Source organism: Xenopus laevis, chromosome 1S (genome assembly GCF_017654675.1).
Source record: "Xenopus laevis strain J_2021 chromosome 1S, Xenopus_laevis_v10.1, whole genome shotgun sequence".
Lineage (NCBI taxonomy): Eukaryota > Metazoa > Chordata > Amphibia > Anura > Pipidae > Xenopus > Xenopus laevis.
In genome coordinates this window covers 150357316-150375992 of record NC_054372.1, presented here as the reverse complement: position 1 = coordinate 150375992, position 18677 = coordinate 150357316, and the positions used below count along the sequence as shown (strand labels likewise).

The following is an 18677-nucleotide window of genomic DNA, read 5'->3' as shown; positions in this document are numbered from 1 at the left end:
GAAGGCAAGGAGAAGGCAGTTCGGGAGATTGTTGCCCCGAAGAAGAGGCGATTAGTCGCTAGGCAATTAAATATCTAAGGGGGTCCCATGAGGCTCTAATTAATGAGCAACTTCAACATATATCAGTAAACGAGACAAGAACCTCTGGCGATGTGGGGGCCCTAATATTAATTTGCTGTGGGGCCAGTAATATCTAGTTACGGCCATTGACAGTGACCTGTAACAGCAACCCGACCTGCTGATAGTAAACTACAAATCCTACATTCCCGATATTGATATTTGTACATGAATACTAGCACCAAAGAGCCTTGTATAGAGCTCCATAATTAAAAGCCAAACGGTATATTCTTGATTAATTGCATTATTAATGGGTCTGCAGTACATCCCCTCCCCCTGCCGTAAGCTAACAGCAGCAGCCGGAGCTCCATGCGCAGGCGCAGTACGTCTGTCCCTGTACACGTCTGTGTGTGTGTGTGTGAGAGCAAAGTAAAAAGCGATAAGTAACCGGCAGCGCAGCTTCCTCCTACTCTCAGTCATTGAGAAATCACCGCAGCAATGTCGGGACGATCTGTCAGAGCAGAAACAAGAAGTCGGGCGAAGGATGACATCAAACGGGTGATGGCCGCCATCGAAAAAGTACGGAAATGGTAAGGAAAGAGAAATAAATGGACAACAAAGGGATAGAGGGAGGGCAACATTGTGCGTGTGTGAATGAGCAAATGGATTGGGTGGAGAGCTGGAGAGCGGCACTTCCCGTGTCACCTGACCTGTACCAATGTTATCTAAGCCGGTGCCAGATACAAAGCGCGACTATTAGAGCCCGCCAAATGCGCTGGGAGGTGGCAGCCATTTCGCAGCGGCCGAATGGAGCCGGCGAGAGGAAGGTGCAAGCGGTCTATTGTCTGGCGGCCGGCTCGGCTACTTCCTGTCTCAGTGCACTCGCTGCTCTTATTCCATTTCTGCATCCAGCGTTATGTTTAAATTTAGCGCTTTGTCCCCGAAGCTCTGAGGCTCCCTCCCTCCTGTCTTCCTCATGGTGTCCTCTTCTATCCTGATTCCTGACTGGAAAAAAATCCCGACGAGGCAGAGAGAGGAAGTGCAGCTCCATGCCTGGGTCGCACATACACATTGCTTTAACGGCTCCTTGTTGCAATTGACGCCAAACTTAAAAGCCAGAAAGAGCCAAAGTGCGGCTCCTTCTCCGTCACAGCTGTTAGTGGGGCCTGCTGGGAGTTGTAGTCCATAAACCCATCATAAGTTGGACGTTTTTTTTTCTTCGAAAAGGCAACGCGTTTAGTAATGTTTACATTATATATTGCATAAGTACCAATGTGTGTTATACTTTAGCTAAATATGCTCTTGTTTATGTATGCGATTGAGCACTAATAGACTTTATTTGTAAATATCAGCCCAGCATTTCATGAATACAATGAATGGCATTATTGGAATTGATTTAAAAGTGCTGGAGGGATGCGCCAAATCCAAAATCACTCTCCGCTAAATCCAATAATCGCCTGAACCGTAAAGGGATACTGTCATGGGAAAACATGTTTTTTTTAAGTGCTGCTCCAGCAGAATTCTGCACTAAAATCCATTTTTCAAAAGAGCAAACGGATGTTTTTTTATATGCAATTTTGAAATTTGACATGGGGCTAGACATATTGTCAGTTTCCCAGCTGCCCCCAGTCATGTGACTTGTGCTCTGATAAACATCAGTCACTCTTTACTGCTGTAACCCTCTCCCTGCCTTAACCCAGAATTCTGTCCCCTCTTGAAATAGTGACTGCATATGCAGAGTGAGTGCAGCGGAGCTCGTGGTCGACATCTTCTCTTCGGCAATCTTTGTGAAGCGAGCGGCCTAATGGCGCATGTGCAGTTGGAGCAATCTTCCGGTTTGCGACAACTGAGCATGCGCCGAAAGAGACAGAAATTGCCGATGGGGAGGAAGTAGACCCGAAGAGCAGAAGATGGCACCTGTGAGCTCCACTGCACTCACTCTGCAGGTGCGGTCACGATTTCGAGAGGGGACAGAATTCTGCGGTAACACTGTGCAGAGGGGAAGAGTGGAGGTAGTGGGGACTTAACATTGTGGGGGTTTAGTTCTCCTTTAAAGCCACTTCCTGGTTGCTAGAGTGTTGTTGCATTGTACTCAGCACTTTACCCAACATCAGTCCTTCTCCCAGTGGAGCTTACAATCTAAAACTGCCCAACTAATTAAAAATGTGCTAATTTGATAAGGTTTTCAAACAAATGAATCTTTCTATGCAGCCCATCAAAGCCTCAATGCAGCCCATCAAAGCTTCATTTAAAATTCATGAAAAACTGCATATTGCCTCAGAATCAGACAAAAAGCTAATTTAATGGTAAACTCTCCATTTAAAGGGGTTGTTCCTTGGCATCACTTCCAAAACTTTTTTTTCAGTTCAGTTGTTTTTAGATAGTTCACCAGAAGTAAACTTATATTTTGAAAAACTAAAAGCTGTAAAGCGATTAAAAAAAAAAAAGTCTATTTCTGATGAACCATCTGAAAGTAACTGAACTGAAAAAGTGTTTGAACAGTGAACAACCCCTTTAATACTTTATCTATGAATGTGTCCGATGCCTTTTATAGGTTTCTATCATATTACCTGTATTACATTATAAAGTCTTATGAGGAATTTCATTATTCCTTTTTTCTTTATCTCACATTTTAAGTTTATAGGCAAGAAGGGACTTGTGCAAAAAATCACAACTCCATAAAAATCAAACTACATGTTTTATTATTTTTAAGCATTAGGAAAGGAGCAAATTAGGTTGTGTTTTCAACTACTATTACACGTATAAAGCCACCCATTAATGTGCCTTTTTTTGTACAGTGCTGAACATTTGTTTGACTGCTATTCAGCTAACAAATAAATGGAATCCACAGAAAAGGTTGTTAAAAGCCATTTGGCCTTCCATCATCGGTTCTTTTTAACACAAGTGACTGGTCTGATTTGGTAGTAGCAGAGGCTGCAATTGTGAATCTTTTTCTGTCAATAAATGTGTGTGTTATTGCATTATGACTCCCTGGATAAACTCAGGCACAGAGAACTGTTTGTTAAAGGGGAAGTTCACACTTTTTTTGAATAATAATTCTTCACAGTAAATGGTTTGGTTTCTAGTGTGGTAGAAAGCAGTATTTGTCCCTTTTCAGAAAACGTCTTTGCATACAGACTGGTGAATGGGTCTGAACCAGGAATTCATTTTGTTCCACAGTGTAAAAACATTCATGCACAATTGCAGAACATTGCTCCTTAGACTTTGTAAACTAGGAAATTTTAGTGGAAATCTAAAGAGATGTTCCATAATTTTAATTTTATAATAACTACAGTTAAACATTTATTGTTATATAGCGCTACCGACTTCTTAGACATTTAAATGGACTGTCCCCAGAAGTATGTAGAACCACACCCATATGTACTGGTTGAACATGTAATTTCTAAATCATAGGCATTAATATAAAGTTGTTTGACCTTATGCTGCTATAACAGCCTCCACTCTTCTCAAGGCTGCTCATTAGATTTAGGAATATGGCTGTGGGGGTTTGGTACCACTCAAACACAAGAACATAAGCAACGTCAGGCACTGATGTTGGGTGATGGGGCTTGGCTTGGTGAAATCTACCTGTAATTAATGTCTGAGGCTTAAATAACCAAACCCATTCATTGAAAGTGGTGTCCATATACTTCTGGCCATGTCGTGCAGCTCTAGATCAGAAATATCCAGTTTTATGGCAATAAACTTAGAACTTTTGCTTGGCTAAAAAAAATCAGAAGGGAATAGTGAAACACTAACTTTTATTGATTAAAGTTTTATGTAAAAACGACTAAATGCATGTTCAATTTTTATGAAGGAATAACTTTTGACTAAAGACTGTCTTTTAGCCATCAATAAAATAAAACAAGCAATATGCATATTTTGTTCCGCTGCCATCCTTTATTATTGTCATAAAGATTAAGACTCTGTGGCTTTGTTCTTTATACATGCAGACATACAATATGTTACACAATATGAGCAACTACTTTTTACACAAAAAAATAGAATTGGTACCCATGTACAATGGTCATACATCAGGACCTATATATATATTTAGCTTTATGGAAATATCAACAGTTACTGTCCTTAAAGGAGAAGGAAAGCTCCAAGACAGTATATTGTCAACAGATTAGCCACAATAGTGCAAGATAGAACGCTATATGTATTTTGCAGAATTCTTTACCATACAGCTCTAGACACTCTCTGTTTGTTTAGGATAGAAGCTGCCATATCAGCTTGGTGTGACATCACTTCCTGCCTGAGTCTCCCCTGTTCACTTACAGCTCTGAGCTCAGATTACAGCAGGTATGGGAGGAGGAGAGGAACAAACTGAGCATGCTCAAGCCCTGCCCTGGAGGTTTATGCTGAAAACAGGAAGTCTGATACAGAAGCCCATGTGTACACAATAAAAGGAAAGAAATGCTGTGTTTCTTTTGACAGAGGACTCAGAGAAGCAATACTTTGAGGGGTTACTGGTGTATTTCTATAGACCTTTCTGATAAAGCTTACTTAATTCTCTGCATGCGCTCCTCTTCAGAAATGGCAACATGGTGACGATCCATTGTGCGGTGCTTGATTTTTCCTCCCTGCCTTCAATAGGAGATAGCAAGGGAGGAGAAATCGAGTGCCGCACGATGGATCGTCGCCCTGCTGCCGTTTCTGAAGAGGAGTGCATGCAGAGAATCGGTAAGTCATTTCTTAATAAAAGCTTTGCGATTTAAAAGTTAAAACTGTCTGGTGGTTTTTTTTTTTCGTTGCAAAGGAACGCATTTTTTTTATGTTACTGGTCCTTTAAGTAATCGACAGTTACCCTATGTGTGTGCTAATAAAGCTGCTAACTGAAAATTTGTTTAGCTGAGTGGAGTCTTTTGGGTAAGACAGTAAATTGACATGCTTCCATGTGTCAGTGGGACAGCATACCCCATTTTTAATATTAGTTTGATGGCTTGTGCTTTAGTTTTCCTATTTTAAATGGGAAATATGTGTAAAATGACAACTTGGGCAACTGGCAAGTTCAATCAGTACCTTTATTATTGAGAAATAAATAGGGGTTTAACTGGGCCAGCGGAGCACTGAGAGCCTGTGGGCCCTGCCAACCACAACTGCTGCTGGCTGGGATCTGTGGGCCCAAGAGGAGAGAGGTTATGGTGGGGTGGAAATTTGCAGTGAGGGTGGTAGTCTCTAATTGTGTTGGTCCAGATGGATCCTGGATGTCCCTAGTTCATTTGACAAATAACAAAGGAAATGGCAGTTTAAATACATGTAATTAAGCAGCCCTCAAACATTTTCTATATCATACACTGTCAAAATTGGCACATGAACCAATCGGGATGCAGGCATTCTGGCAAGAACAGCACTATGGGTTTTTTAAAGGAACAGTTACGACAAAAAAGGTTTTTTGGTTTTAACATAATTAAAATATAATGTACTATTGCCCTACATTGGTAAAAAACTGACTGTTTGCCTTAGAGGCTTTACAGCAGTTTATTTAAATTTGCTTTGTAGCCAATTAAGGGCAAGGGCACACTAAGCGGATTGTCGGAAGCTGCAGGGAGTTAGAGTGAAGAATGGTGTGGTGTGAAAATGCATACTTTCATGGTTTTTCTCAGTGTAGGTTGATGCTGGGCCTGTCAATGGCGCTATGGGGGTGTGCGCTTAAGAGCAATTCACTTTCCTCCTTCTCCACTAAAAATTAGTCTGCACAAGAAAGTGGACAATCTGCTTAGTGTGCCCTTATTTGAAATAGGGCTAAATGGCACAGGTTACATGGCAGATAACATATATAAGCTCTGTAGAATACAATGGATTTAGATTCCGATCTAACCACTAAATTCATTTGTTTTTATAGTGATATCTGCTATGTAACCTGTGCTGTTTTTCAGCGTTTTGTATTTAACTGCAATAGTAAAAGTGACAAACCTCATGGCTCACGAATATTAGTTTTTTTTTTATTGGTTGAATTAAATTGTCAGTGTCTACTAGTAAATTCTCTTTGCTTTCAGGGAGAAAAAATGGGTAACTGTTGGAGATACATCTCTCAGGATCTACAAATGGGTGCCTGTTGCAGAGCCCAAAGTGGATGATGTAAGTGTTTTTCAATATATCTTTAGTTTATATTGCAGATACAGTCAACATCCTCCACCATTTTGAAACCTCAAAAGTTATAATATACGTGGCCTTAAATGCTATATCTGGATTGAACTGGCAACTAGGTCCTCCCTCTGAAATTATCTATTTTTAAAAATTGATATCTAATTTAACATGTTCAGATATTGATCAAAGTTAGCAGAAAATCTGACTGCTGGAAGACCACATCAGGCCATGTTTGATTGCACTGCAAGTATCTCTAACATGATCAGATTGGTGGCATGAGGTCAGTTGTTTAAATTGGCCTTGTTTAGAGAACTGACCAAATGAGAGGATATTTAACATGCATGCCGAGATTTAGGGTTTCTTGTGTCTATGAAATTTGAATTAAATATTTGCATTGATTAGACTGCGCCAAAGAAAAAATAATGAGCCATGCACACCTTTGGGAAATCGTTTTCAATGTATCAATTTTGCTCTCAGAACATTTAACAATAAGGCATGTAAATCACATCACTGAAATCAAGGTATAATATAAAACAAATAGTCACCAAGTTGATAATTTTGTGACTTTATTTACTTACAAAACCTCAAGTGTACTGCACAGTGTGTTTTATTAGCATATATATAGATATATATATTTCAGCTTGCCTGGGTGCAGTATCCAAAATTACGATATGTAGTCAGCAAGTACGATCCGCACTCTCAGGTCTTATGTAGAAAGTAAAAATCTTTATTGTTACATACGAGACTAAAGTTTCGGCCTCCTCGCCTCGGAGGAGGCCGAAACGTTAGTCTCGTATGTAACAATAAAACTTTTTACTACATAAGATACTTTTGGTCTTGTGTCAAAAGAGCAGATGGGTTACATAGTTATGATATTATTGGTGTTAAAGGGGTGGTTCACCTTCAAACAACTAGTTGCTTTCTGATAGATCTCCGGAAACGACTTTTTCCAATTACTATTTTCTATGTGTCACCATTTTTATAATTTTGCAGTGTAAAGTGTCATATTTTATTAAATGACTTACTGATTCTCTGCATGCGCCCCTCTTCAGAAACAGCGGCAGGGCGACGGTCCATTGTGCGGCGCTCAATTTCTCCTCCCTGGCTTTCTCCTATAGAAGGCAGGGAGGAGAAATCAAGCGCCGCACAATGGATCGTCGCCCTGTTGCCGTTTCTGAAGAGGGGCGCATGCAGAGAATCGGTAAGTAATTTCTTAATAAAAGCTTTGCCATTTAAAAGTTAAAACTGTCTTGGTGTTTTTTTTTTTTTCGTTACAAAGAAACAAATTTATTTATTTTTTTTAATTTGTTACTGGCCCTTTAAAGTGGTTGTTCACCTTCAAACAACTAGTTGTTTTCAGATAAATCACCAGAAATAACAACATTTTTCAATTACTTTCTATTTACTATTTGTCATCGTTTTTGTACTATTGAAGTGTAAAGTGTAATTTTCACTTTCTAAAGCAGGTCTGGGGAGGGGCTGACCCCCTAAACTGTTCTAAATTGATGCATTTAGTTTATACATTTCTTATCTTTGTCCCTGCAGAGCAGAATCTCTGGGTTTCATTACAGGCAGCTGTTAGAATTGATACAATACTTGCTGATACTCCAGGGTTGCTGCTGAGAAATGTATCAACTAAATGTTGCAAAATTGTAGCAGTTTAGAGTCTGCACCTGAATTACTGAGCTGCCAGACTCAAACACCAGAGACACGAATATTCAACTTTAAACCTAGATTTTGGAAAAACAGTAAAAAATAAATAATGGAAGTAATTAAAAAAAAAATTTCTGGGGAAAAATCTGAAACTGAACTGAAAAAGTTTGGAAGGTGATCATCCCCTTTTAAAGCTGTATTGTGAAAAGTGTCCTAACTATATTGCACTTGTTTAGAAGCTAGATCATAATAAAATTACACCATACAAAGATTTTGTGAACATTTGAATGTGCGAAGGCCACTTATGGCTTTGTGGGTCTTTAGTTCACTCCGCTCTCAAGTAAGAAAGAATAAATGTATAGTTTTCGGTTACAATGAGTAACAGCCTGTATTCGAAATTCTAGCATATTGAGTTCATTAGAATTCTGTTTAAGCTTGGATTTGTACAGCCATGCCCAAGTGGAAATGGAGCCGTCCTGAGAAGTTCACATTTTCATATAATATATGACAGTCTCGTGTATATATGATATACATGTCCTATATAGCTCCTATATATATATATATATATATATATATATATATATATATATATATATATATATATATATATATATATATATATATATATATACAATATAATCTAAAAACTATAATCAGTAGGAAATGTCCATTATATCCATGCATAAACCTCTTGGTTACCAACCTTATCCTTTTGCAGTTAGTAGGAGGAACAGATTTCATTCCTGCTCAGAGATTTTTTTTTAAAATGTATATCATCTATATGTCATCTAGAGCAGGGGTTCCCAAAAGTTAGATCAGGATCTACCAGTTGACCTTTAGTTTGTGATCAATAGATCTCAAGACACTGTCAACTAACAGCTTGTCTAAATCACCCTCCGGTTTCATGCTTTATTTCAGATATTAATTCTGTTTATAAAATATAGCAATATAAATTCTCTCATAAATTAATATAATATTTAAGTAATATTTCCATAAAACAGAATGCCAACAATGCTTTTATTGATGTAGATCATAATGGGACAACATCACTAAAAGTAGACCTCACATTAGTAATGTATGGGCACTCCTGATCTAGAGGGTTCAAGTGAAAAATTAAAACTAAAATCTGGAAAATATACATTTCTCTCACTGAAGAGCTGTTCTATACGTGCCTAGCTCAGTATATACATCCTTATAGAATCCCCTAAAATAAAATTACTATGTGCCTAAATTTATGCACTTTTTAATTTGGATTCATTTGAAATAGTTTGTTTATTTTTAAAATGTGTGTGCAAAACATGTGCCTTATAGATCAGTGTCTCCAGTATCATCCCTCCATTAATTCAGAGGGATGTGACTGAAGCTGGTTATTCAGTAAATGTGAATCATATTTTCTTAATCCAAAATGAATAAAATATTAATTTAGTTATCTTAAGTCAGTGGAGGCATTTTAAAACTAGTGTCTTGTCGGGGTTATAAGATTGTGTAGTAAACTTCTTTAACATCCTTACTTCTTTACATTTTTTCCCTTCAGATTGATTTGAAAGTGACAGATGAGAACTCTGGACTCCTGAGGCGGCCAAAACCCAGTGCAAAAGTCAGATGTTTTTTGTTTTTGTTTTTCCTTTTCTATTGTTTGCTTAATTTCTCTTGTGTTTTAGGAACTTGGCTTCTGAAGTACACTAACACAAAATGCATACCCTCAATATAAGCAGCTCACTGAACGTGTGTTTTGTTTTACCCATAATTGGTTTATTAATTTTCAACATTCATTCATTTGAGGGACCTGATACATATACATATATATATATATGCAGGCTGAGCATTAGTCCCTACGCTGGCATCAGCCTTCTGCCTTTCCTGCTCTGGAATCATAGCATTGAAAGTCAGCTATTACGCTCAGCAGGGCAAGTATCAAACTGTTTAATTGGTGACAGCCATCCCAGATCTACTTCAGGGAGACATGTTGATATTTTAAAAACTGTCACAAATAAAAAGATTTCTTGTAAACTATTAAAAACAAGTAAAAACCAAAGTTTTAAAGATACTTTTACCAGTGTTAGCAAAGCCCTCTACCTTAATACACACACATTATATATATATATATATATATATATATATATATATATATATATATATATATATATATATATATATATATATATATATATATATATATATATATAATCTTTTTTTTGCAGGCTGAGAAAAGCATATCCGCTTCCACCTCTACTCCGCAACATGAAGTGTTGTCAAGCATGGATCAATGTGCAGATATTTTCAGGCTCTTTCCTGCTTGGCTCCGCTTCATGTAGCCATGTGGAACCTTTATTTGTCAGTACAGTTTTACTGAGTTGCATAATGCGCAGATCCACTTCTCTCAGCCTGCAGAAAAAGAACATAGGCCAACAGCAGCAAAGCCAACACTCCATGGCCCTCGGTTTTAGGCTTGTGCCAGATAATGCGGATATTGGCCTGTGGAGAATCACTGGCCGGGATTCTGTTCCTTCAATGCTTCTTGATGTGCTTTCACCCGCATATATTACCTCTGATTGGGTGTAGGAAGACGTGGTGAATTTCAGGGCTAACTGTGAAATAATCTAGTTTTGGTGCCAAAAATCTTCCACATCTGAATCTAGGCAATGGATCTGGGTGCAGGTATATTGAGCAACAGAGGAGCGTACATTTCTCTGCAGTCCTAAATCCACATTGTCTGGCACTAGCCTTACACACAGAAGGCCCACCACAATTCCACCAGTTACATTGAGCAGGAGAAACTATACCTTATCTTATCAATTGTTAAATGCTGGTTATTTTTAAAAGCACAGGATCAGGCACAATGACCTGAAATGGCTGCCTACACACCAATATTACAGCTAAAATAAAATAAATTTGTGGGTTCAGGAGTAAAAATTTATATGATAGCAAGAAATATTTGTAATGTAAACATTTAGAAAAAATAAACATTTTGAAAAATAAACCTTTAAAAAGCAGATAACAGATTTGCTATGTAACCTCATTTTTTCAGACTGAATGTCTGCCCCATAGCTACACTGTGGCTCCCCAGTGCAGGGAAACAGTACATTATATTTTAATTGCTTTAAAACACATTTTTGGTATTTTTCATTTAAGATCCACTCCATTGTATAATATAATACAGGACCTTTGCAGAGATAGCTGTTGCAAAGACGGTTGTTTATCGACAAATAAGACCTTTCCAACAAAGTTTCCTGAACTTAACAGTGAACATTTTTTTTTTTTTTAAATTCGGGTAGTTTATTGAAAGAATAAGGTACGCAGTTTACAATGTAAAGACAAATCACGGAAAAACATTGTACACATGTTACATGTCTAGAACAAGCAGGGTGAAAGAAACATAGCATGCAAGATACATTTCGTCAGGAGTATATCATTACACAACAATATCAAGACTCCCTCCAGTGAGGGATTCATAGCTATTCAGACAAGTGAGATATAAAAAACAATAACCTTTCCTGAACCCTATTCGATTCAAACCGCTAGTGGTTGTCTTGGGTGCAGGGGGTAACAGTGAACATTTTACTGTATTAGCTGTTTAGTAGTCTGTTGCCTCCCTTGTGAAAAAGGCAAATTGGGATGAAGTCTTCTATTTGTGTTGCTATTTCAGCTAATTAAAATGGGTTCTGAAATTAATGGGAATTGCTTAATATAAAAGTTAAAGGAAAGTTTAAAGCACGGGCGGGGGAGTGCCAAAATTTAGGAAACCCTGAGTATCACTATTCACTTACCTGATACCCTGGACCAGAGCTCCTGTTAGCAGAAAACTGCACCTGCCTGAGGTTCTTCTTCGTAAATATCACAAAGCTATCCTCCACTTCTGATTTGTCTTTCTGTGCTTCCCCTTGGCCGCCACATGCACAGTAAAGTAAAAAGCCTGACCTTTTTTGGTTAAAGTTCACTCTACTGTGCATGTGCAGTATTGCTTTTAGGGGACCTACTTCTGGAAAAGCAAGGTGAAGGGCCTGTTAACATGATACAATTTTAGTAGAACTCTAGATGAGGCTATATAAATGGCAGAAGAAAGGTAGGGTGTCACCTGATTTTTCCATTGTTTGTGCTTTGGTTTTCAACTTTTGCCTACCAATGTTTTAACCTAAAAAGCACAGTGGAACACTGTTAAATGTACATGGTACAAATTCAAAAGTGAGGAAAGTTTACAGATATTGAATATAGCAGCCACACTTGCACACTTTGATCCATTTCTTTTCCCGCATTTACATAAAATTATACTTGTAGTGAAAGGTTTTTAAACTCTTGTTTAGCTTTTCCAGGTCATATGGAAAGTGGATGAATACTACTTTGCAACATTTGTACTTCTTCTTGTATGTGCACCACTTAACACTTCCTTTTCTTTTCCTCTGCTTTTTTTGTCTCTAACATCTCAACTTCTGAGGCTTTCAACTTTCCTTACTAGATGGTACTAAATTTACTTGGTGGGTGAGAAATTAATTGCATCATTGTTTGTTTATTTTTTAGAAGACTAAGAACAAAAAGAAGACTAAAGATGACAAATGTGGCTCAGAACTCACTACACCAGAAAACAGCTCATCTCCAGGAATGATGGATATGCATGGTAAGTATGGAGAATCCAGTAATCTTTTATTTCCTAGATTGTAAGTGACTGTTGAAATCTAATTGCTGATTGGTTGCTATGGGCAACATCACTGGTGATGATTGTCTCCAATAATTTACAAAGGAAGCTAAATAGGCCCCTCTGTATAAGTAAATTGTCTTAACTCATTAACCCCTTCACTACCAGTTGATATTTCCTAAACGATTGTAAGAAATGCTAATCAATTTCTTTGGCATTTCATGCTCTTTGACTTAAAAAAAAAACTACAATATACTATTTAAATAACTAAAAGATATTATTTTATTTGCATGAATACATGACTAGTTTTAATAACGATATATCCCCATGCTTGCAAGGTATAAGATCTATTATCCAGAATGCTTTTTTGTAATTTTACAAAACAAATATTTAAACAATAAATAAACCCAATATGATGTTTTGCCACCAATAAGGATTTAAGCAGCTTTATTGTCATCAAGTACATCTTGTAAAAATGTCATTCTTTGCTTCAAATGGGCTGTATGGGAGATTACCTCCCATAAGGAATGCCATACCTGTATGAATATTTTATGGAGATTGCTAACTTATATGAATCCAAAAGTAACAGTGTTTCAGAACACTATGCCAGACACAAGCAGACTTCGGACTGCCAGGCTAAAATCGGTAAAATTGAGATCTGTCCCTACAACCGATATTTTCTAAGTAGACTCCTTTCTCAATTTAAAACATTAAAAGTGTTAATGATTATAAATTATTGTAACAGCACATTGATAAATGTAGTTTTTAAACTGCCCATATCACTATGCATGAATTCAGCAATATATCTCTCACATGCTGTTGGCATCAAAGACAAATCTATAAAAGATAGGGGAATGCTGTGTAAATTCATACCACATAGTTGACGGGTACCAAAAATATGGTTTCTAGAAAGCCCAAAATATTTTTAGTGCATTCTGTTTTTCATGGATGCTACTGCATGAAAAAGTCACTATTATGATTTATATGCCACAAAACCCATAACACTACTATAAGCCCCACAAATCCTCTTTCTTTTTATGGTTAAAAAGATTCCAAACGGGTAAATGTCTTTTATACTTCAAACTATCCAATACACCATCTTTGGTAGAATTGGAGGTATGTTTATCGTTATTTGTAATATATATTTTTTAATTTACATTTTTCATAATTCTACATATAATTCTACAATAAATTCACAATTTAGAAAAAAACGTGTATTTAAGACATCTTAATATGAAAAACTTGATTGAATACAACTGTGGGGAAAAACTGGAATACGTTGAATTCATATTTTATTCATCATTTTTAGTGAGTTTACAAGCTCAAAAAAACAAGCTAAAATATATATTTGATATTTTGATCCTGTTGACTTCTACATGATGCCAATTTTATACATTTCAGGTTTTCATGCTTTTTGCCCTTCTAAATAACAAAAATGCAGGTTTCTAATTAATAAAAGTAAAAATGTAATGCATTTAACAAATTAAATAAAAATAATTCATTGTGGCCAAAAAAACCTTGAATCTGTAAAAAATTATGGCATCAGTCAATTCTAAGTAGGTGGCTGCAGAGACTTTTAAAAATTCATTCATATTAATTTTCATGAATTGCACTTTATCCATTGCAGGCAAAATGCAGTTTTTGCATAGTTTTGAAAAGTCACTGAGATGCAAATCTTTGCTAAATTGCTAGTATAGTATTCTATAGTACAGTATAGTATACAGAATGCAAGTAACTTTTATGGTTGGTTTTTTGTATACATCAATTTAAAAATATTTCCTCCTTACGGCTACTGACTTGTGGATTCATAGAAAAGCAAATAGTAGTATGGTGTGCCATGTATTCGAACATGTACACATGCTTTATTTACATTGTTTTGCAGATGATAATAGCAATCAGAGTTCCATAGCGGATGCCTCACCTGTGAAGCAAGAAAACAGTAGTAATTGCAGTCCTGCTCCTGACCAAAATGTATCTGCACAACCTGAAGGAGGTGAAGTAAAGCTAGAAGAAAGTCATTCAAATGCCAGTGAACAGCAAGATTCTGAAGGTTGGAGCAATGAATCTGTATTTTTTGCTGTGTAAATTCTGCCTCCGGCTCTAACACATTATGAAGAGAAATAAGGGATATGGCACATGGGTATTTTGACAAACTAGGAAAAGTTGTGCTCACCACTAATTTTTAAAACCATTCGGTGCAATGAGGCTGTGACCACAAAATACATATAGACAAATACAAGAGTCCTCTGCACTCAACCCATTATAAATATATTTAAGACAGAGACATTTTGTGCATACTGCTACTGAAAAATGCCTTCCCCTTTAAACAAAGGGATTGTTTGTCTATATATTGCAATATACTTAAGCTGGCCAACTACGTCAGTCATCCCATATCTGACCAGTCCTATGCTCAATGTAAAAATACATGGGTGTTTTGCCCACAGATGCTCTCCGGCAGAGAACATCCCCTAATTAGATTTAGAGCCAAATAAGCAGATGTGGTTCCGATTTGGCCATCCACATATTTTGCCAAATCTGGCCCAATGATCGGATCATTCATCTGGGCCTACAGACATCTGATTAACAAGGGCAACATCAATGAGCTAATGTGCTTCTTGTCTGACCCAAATTTAAACCTGCCTGATTGATATCTGCCTGATTGATATCTGCCTGATTTTCAGCTAGATAATTCAGGCCCCATACACAGGCAGATAAGGGCCAATAAAAGCTACCAATCGCAAGTGGCCATCGAAGGATCACATTGGTTCATTGATTTGGTCCTTGTCCAATTTCCTGTATCTCCTTTGTTGAGATAGGGCCTAACAATTGAATCGGCCCAATACTGCCTACCACTGCAGAGGCTGCAGATAGGTACAAATGCAAAGTGTTTGGTACATAAAATGAGCTCATAAATGGACTATGCAGCCATACAGTGACCTATCTTTGTCGGCTATATATAATTTTATTTTTTGATTTATTTTTCAAGCTTCCTCAGGACAAAATTCACATTCTTCAATAGACAGCTCGTTAAACAGTTCAGAAAAGGTGGATACACAAACCTCTGGCGATAAAGATATAACAATGGAGACATCAAAAAACTCTCAGGTAACACTTAGGCTTGACGTTTAGAATCTTGCATAATGCAGTGTATATCCTATGCTTCTAACAGGCCCAGCCTGCATCATTACAATGTAGTCTTCATCATGTGAAACTAAAGTTATAGTTAAGTGATGTGCGGGTCGAGAAAAACTCAACCCGAACCCGCCCAACCCGACTTCTGGCCTCCATTTATAGCCTATAAAGCCGGAAGTTGGAAGCAGTGTAAGGTCGCGGGCGGGGAGAGCAGGCAGAAGAGTTTAAAGGGGTTGTTCACCTTTGAGATAACTTTTAGTATGATGTAGAGAGTGATATTCTGAGACAATTTGCAATTTGTTTTCATTTTTTATTATTTAAGGTTTTTCAGTTATTTAGCTTTTTATTCAACAGCTCTTCAATTTGCATTATAATGCAATCTGGTAACTATGGTCCAAATTACCATAGCAACCATGCACTGATTTTAATAAGAGACTGGAATATGTATAGAAGAGGGCCTGAATAGAAGGATCAGTAATAAAAAGTAGCAATAACAATACATTTGTAGCCTTACAGAGCATTTTTTTAAAAGGGGTCAGCGACGCCCATTTGAAAGCTGCAAAGAGTCAGAAGAAAAAGACAAACAACTATAAAACTATACAAAATAAATAATGAAAACCAATTGAAAAGTTGTTTAGAGTTGGTCGTTCTATAACATAATAAAAGTTACTTTAAAGGTGAACCAACCCTTTAACCCGCAAACAGCACAGCACAGTCTACCCGAAACTGTCTGACACGCAGATATTGGGTCGGCCCGAACATCACTATTCTAGTTCTCAATCCACATTTTGGAGTCCACTTTGCACACATGGTTGTCACCTTCCAGATGAAGTGTCCAGTAAACATTTGCAATTGCCAAAATGGATGTGCAATTGAGGTCACTGGGTGGGGGAATTGAAAGTTAAGTGTTTTGAATGTTGAGTACAATAAATTTAGTTTCATAAGAGCTGTTACTTATCGAAAATGATACTTAAGGGTAAGGACACACTGGACGATTTGTCGCCAACGTTTTAAAAAAGTAAATCGCGGCGACAAGACGATCGTCTTTTTTGAACAGACGATTGATTCACAGCGACTATTGGCACAGAGCGATTTGTATCCCATTACTCTGTGCGGTACGTGCTCCACCCAAACCGGAAACGGTTTGTGCTTCCTGCTGTAACCTGGCGTCTTTACGTGCTTGCGTTCTTGCGTCATTGCGTTCGCATTGTAATTTGAATACAATTGCTGCTACTTATCTGTATGTGTGTGCGTGTCTAGGAGATTTCAGTGCTTTTCTAAGTACATGCTATTTCTGATAAATCGCTCGGAAAAGGGTCTGTGCGTTTTGGAGCTACAGGCGATTCACAAACGCGTTGTTGGCACAGGGGCTGGCGTCTTTCATTTGGTTTTGTTCAGAGACAAAATGAGCGATATGTCGCCGCGATTTGCTTTTTAAAAACGTTGGCGACAAATCGTCCAGTGTGTCCTTACCCTAAACGTTTGCAATGAGATTAATCTATGACTAACAAATTATTAAACTATCAATTTTTTCCAGCACAAAAGCTCTTTACTAGTGATAAAAGCAATAACTTGTTTTAACTTTTTGTTTTTTTTTTTACCTTTTTCTTTCCACATCCAACCATCTCACCATTTTGATGAAGGATTCCGATGATGGAACCCCACCATGCAAAAAAGTGAAAGGAGACGGTTCAAATAATGATGCGATTTAGATGATCCGTCTCGTTTATCTTTCTTTTATTTGAGTCAGTTTACTGTAAGGTACATTGGTTATCTTTACAATAGGACAGCCTTACTTAAAACATATTTGGATGAGAATAGAACTCTTACAATTTCAGCCTACAAAGCAAAATCTGACAATGCCTGGAAAGGAGGCCAGGGCTTCAGAGAAACTGAAATCTTTTCTGTGAACACAGAGAAACCTGTGACAGTCTTTGAAGTGGTTGATGTAAACACTCAGGAGGGTCTACGCACTGTTTCTATAGTCAATTTTACATTTGTGTTGCTGCTGTATATAAATATATATATTTTTTCCATTTCTCTATTTAACACTTAAAATATTTAAAAAAGGTACTGGTTTGGTTTAAGCCCCATTTGAAATTTCCATCACACTGCTTCTGTATTTGTGCCTTGTAATCCAGGAACCAACTGCAAACAGACCTACTCTCAGTGCCATGCGAATGAGACTCCATTTTGTTTTATTGTTTGTTAAACATTTAAAAAGCCATTTTCACATGTGGATTAGCACCGTTACTGTGTCTCCATAGTTAGGTGTGGTTGGCATTATTTCAGGTTTTTAAACATTCCAAAATCCTCATCTGAGACTGTTTTAACATTAAACTTACACAGTTCACTACACTAATAGCTGACTGACAAAGATAGTACTTCTGATTTTTTTTTTTTTCAAATCCAGGCAGCTAAAACAGCATTTACATTTTCAATGTAGATTTACTGATTACTGTAAGAAGAATTTAAGGTCCTTCCCCCACCCCCTTCCCTATAGTATAGTTAAGCAGTGAATTAGTATCAAAAACACCAATGGGTAAATGTAGTAGGTCTTTTTTTGGTCTCAAAGTGAAAAACACTCATCAGTTTAAGGAAGGGGTCCAGGTGCACTGCCCTGAACCTTCAGCTGAGGGAGTGGATAACCGTATGTAGAGATTGAGCAGGCACTTCTAGGAACCAATCTTCCAGGCAGACTTTTCAGTTAAAAAGTATTTATTTATTGAAGAGCACTAGGACACAACCTAACGCGTTTCGTATCAACAGGATACTTAATCATAGGCTATGATTAAGTATCCTATTGATACGATAGGCTATGATTAAGTATCCTGTTGATACGAAACGCGTTAGGTTGTGTCCTAGTGCTCTTCAATAAATAAATACTTTTTAACTGAAAAGTCTGCCTGGAAGAGTGGTTCCTAGAAGTGCCTGCTCAATCTCTACATATAGTTTGTAATTAACTTTTCTTTTATAATCTCCTAGTGCTTTTTTGGATCAGTTATTGTTCCTATAAGAGGCATGAATAACTATGGAACAAATTAATTTGTTTTATAATTAACTACATAACTGTTGAAATAGGGAGTTATTCAATAACAGTTGCCATTTTTTT

General features: G+C 37.3%; 1 protein-coding gene across 1 annotated transcript; it reads left to right on the top strand.

Annotated features, from left to right (window-relative positions):
* Window positions 1–397: 397 nt before the first annotated feature.
* On the top strand, window positions 398–18133 carry bcl7a.S (BCL7A, BAF complex component S homeolog). The gene is made up of 7 exons (XM_018244191.2): window positions 398–647; window positions 6060–6141; window positions 9338–9400; window positions 12319–12415; window positions 14316–14483; window positions 15420–15538; window positions 17209–18133. The coding sequence occupies exons 1-7, from the start codon at window positions 556–558 to the stop codon at window positions 17275–17277; spliced, it is 690 nt and encodes a 229-aa protein (XP_018099680.1). The 5' UTR covers window positions 398–555; the 3' UTR covers window positions 17278–18133.
* Window positions 18134–18677: the final 544 nt, after the last annotated feature.

Bases quoted from the DNA above. Each gene is read 5' to 3' on its own strand.
- bcl7a.S (XM_018244191.2), top strand. From the start codon at position 556: ATGTCGGGACGATCTGTCAGAGCAGAAACAAGAAGTCGGGCGAAGGAT. The intron at 648-6,059 runs GTAAGGAAAGAG...CTTTGCTTTCAG, and splicing joins ATCGAAAAAGTACGGAAATG to GGAGAAAAAATGGGTAACTG. The intron at 9,401-12,318 runs GTCAGATGTTTT...TTTATTTTTTAG, and splicing joins GGCCAAAACCCAGTGCAAAA to AAGACTAAGAACAAAAAGAA.